At 39.4% G+C, this 1,697-nt stretch overlaps 1 protein-coding gene across 1 annotated transcript; it reads left to right on the forward strand.

The window, feature by feature from the left end:
- Window positions 1-365: 365 nt before the first annotated feature.
- Window positions 366-1,150, forward strand: LOC106511546 (proenkephalin-A; the record flags this gene model as incomplete). The annotated part of the gene is given in 1 exon segment (XM_014000306.1): window positions 366-1,150. A coding segment is annotated over 1 exon segment (549 nt), but the record flags the coding sequence as incomplete, so codon positions are not given.
- Between the last annotated feature and the right edge of the window lie 547 nt (window positions 1,151-1,697).

Consider the following 1,697-nt stretch of genomic DNA (forward strand, 5'->3'; position numbering starts at 1 on the left):
TTTTCACCTGGGTCATTACCTTTTTGGAATCAACTGAATTCAAGTTGGCAGCTACAGCTTAGTGATCTTAGCTAACACAAAAAAAATGTCCATTTTTTAGTATTAAATTAGTTGTTCCAAAATAGCACTCTTTAAGTATACTAATGATTAGTGTGGCTTCAAGTATACTAAAGTATACTTAGATTTAATGTACTTTAGTATATATTTTTTCACCTGGGTACATTTGTTTTTCTGCTTTATGTCAAGTTTTGATTCTAAATGAAAAACTGAAATTCTTAAGAAACATAATTATATACTTAAAAACATTAATTAACAGGACTGATTTTGAACATTGACATGTTTTTAATATTTTTTTGYCCCCTCAGACATGTTCACTTGAGTGCGAGGGGATCCTGGATCAGCAGAAACTGAGCGTGTGCCAGGACTTCCTGTCTGAAGAAGAGAACAGCCTTGCTGGAGATGCTGACCCCCGTCGACAGCAGGAACAGGAAGCAGCAGGGGCCATGATGTCCAGTGAAGCTGCGACATCATCTGAACGGCAGGTTGTCGAGAAGTATGGTGGCTTCATGAAACGCTACGGTGGTTTCATGTCTCGGCGCTCCTCTGCTCTCCCGGAGACACGAAATGAYGTGAGAAACCAGGACGAGGAAGAAAACATCCGCCTCCGGATCCTGGACATCATCAGTTCTGCCGGCGGGAGTGACAGTAAGGCAGAGAAACGTGGCGACGTGGCGTTGGGCAACCTGCTGGACGAAGTGTTGGGCCGGGGGCTCAAGAAAAGATACGGGGGCTTCATGAGGCGTGTAGGCAGGCCTGAGTGGCTGGTGAATGGAAGCAAAACCGGGGGTCCCCTGAAAAGAGCTTGGGAGAATGGAAATGTGGTGGAGAAGAGGTACGGAGGGTTTATGGACTAAGAAACCCCAGGAAGGACCTTCATTTGTCCCTGCAGGTTCTCCTCGTCAGCTCGTCTCCTTGGCATGTGGGCTTGTTGGTGTTTGCATTAACTTCTTGTCTCCTGTGAAAACTAGAATGTAACGTTTCAATGGTGTGCTTTTGTCTTCTTCGTTTGTCCTGAAATGGTAAAAAAATATATATTTAAAATATTTTGTGGTCTTTAAATGATTATTTATTAAAAGAACCAGTTAATCAAGGAATGTTTTGGTGTCTGATTTAATACAATTATCATATTAGATATGAAACCAGGTGACTAATTTGAGAAATTATGGAAAGCACAGGTTTCTATAATATATCCACACATTATAAACACAAAATATTTTACAGCTAAATGAGTTTCTGTAGAGACTGCAGAGCCTCGCAAAGTATTCATCCCTCTTGGTGTTCTTTCAACTGTGTTCCTTAACCCTATAAAGCCTGACTCTTTAAAAATAGCCAGAAAATTCTATTTTTTTAGAACTGACATGTTTATTGGGCCTTTAAACAAAATCCAAAATTATTTTTTTTTGCCACATCACTTTGTTTGATATATTTTTTTGTATCAAATCTGATACACTGGGCTGTTTTGGTAACATTTTGCTCACAAAAAAGTTAAATTAAGAAACAAAAGAGTTTTTCCCATAACTTTAGAACATAGGACGTTTACGTCTTTGCTTTTTTACAATAAACTTTTTACAGCCTTTATTTCACTTGGTGGTAGGCACAAATACAGTTTCTGTCCTTGTTCAGACACAGATGTACCT

The sequence above is a fragment of the Austrofundulus limnaeus genome, unplaced genomic scaffold (genome assembly GCF_001266775.1).
Source record: "Austrofundulus limnaeus strain Quisiro unplaced genomic scaffold, Austrofundulus_limnaeus-1.0 Scaffold2907, whole genome shotgun sequence".
NCBI classification, from domain to species: domain Eukaryota; kingdom Metazoa; phylum Chordata; class Actinopteri; order Cyprinodontiformes; family Rivulidae; genus Austrofundulus; species Austrofundulus limnaeus.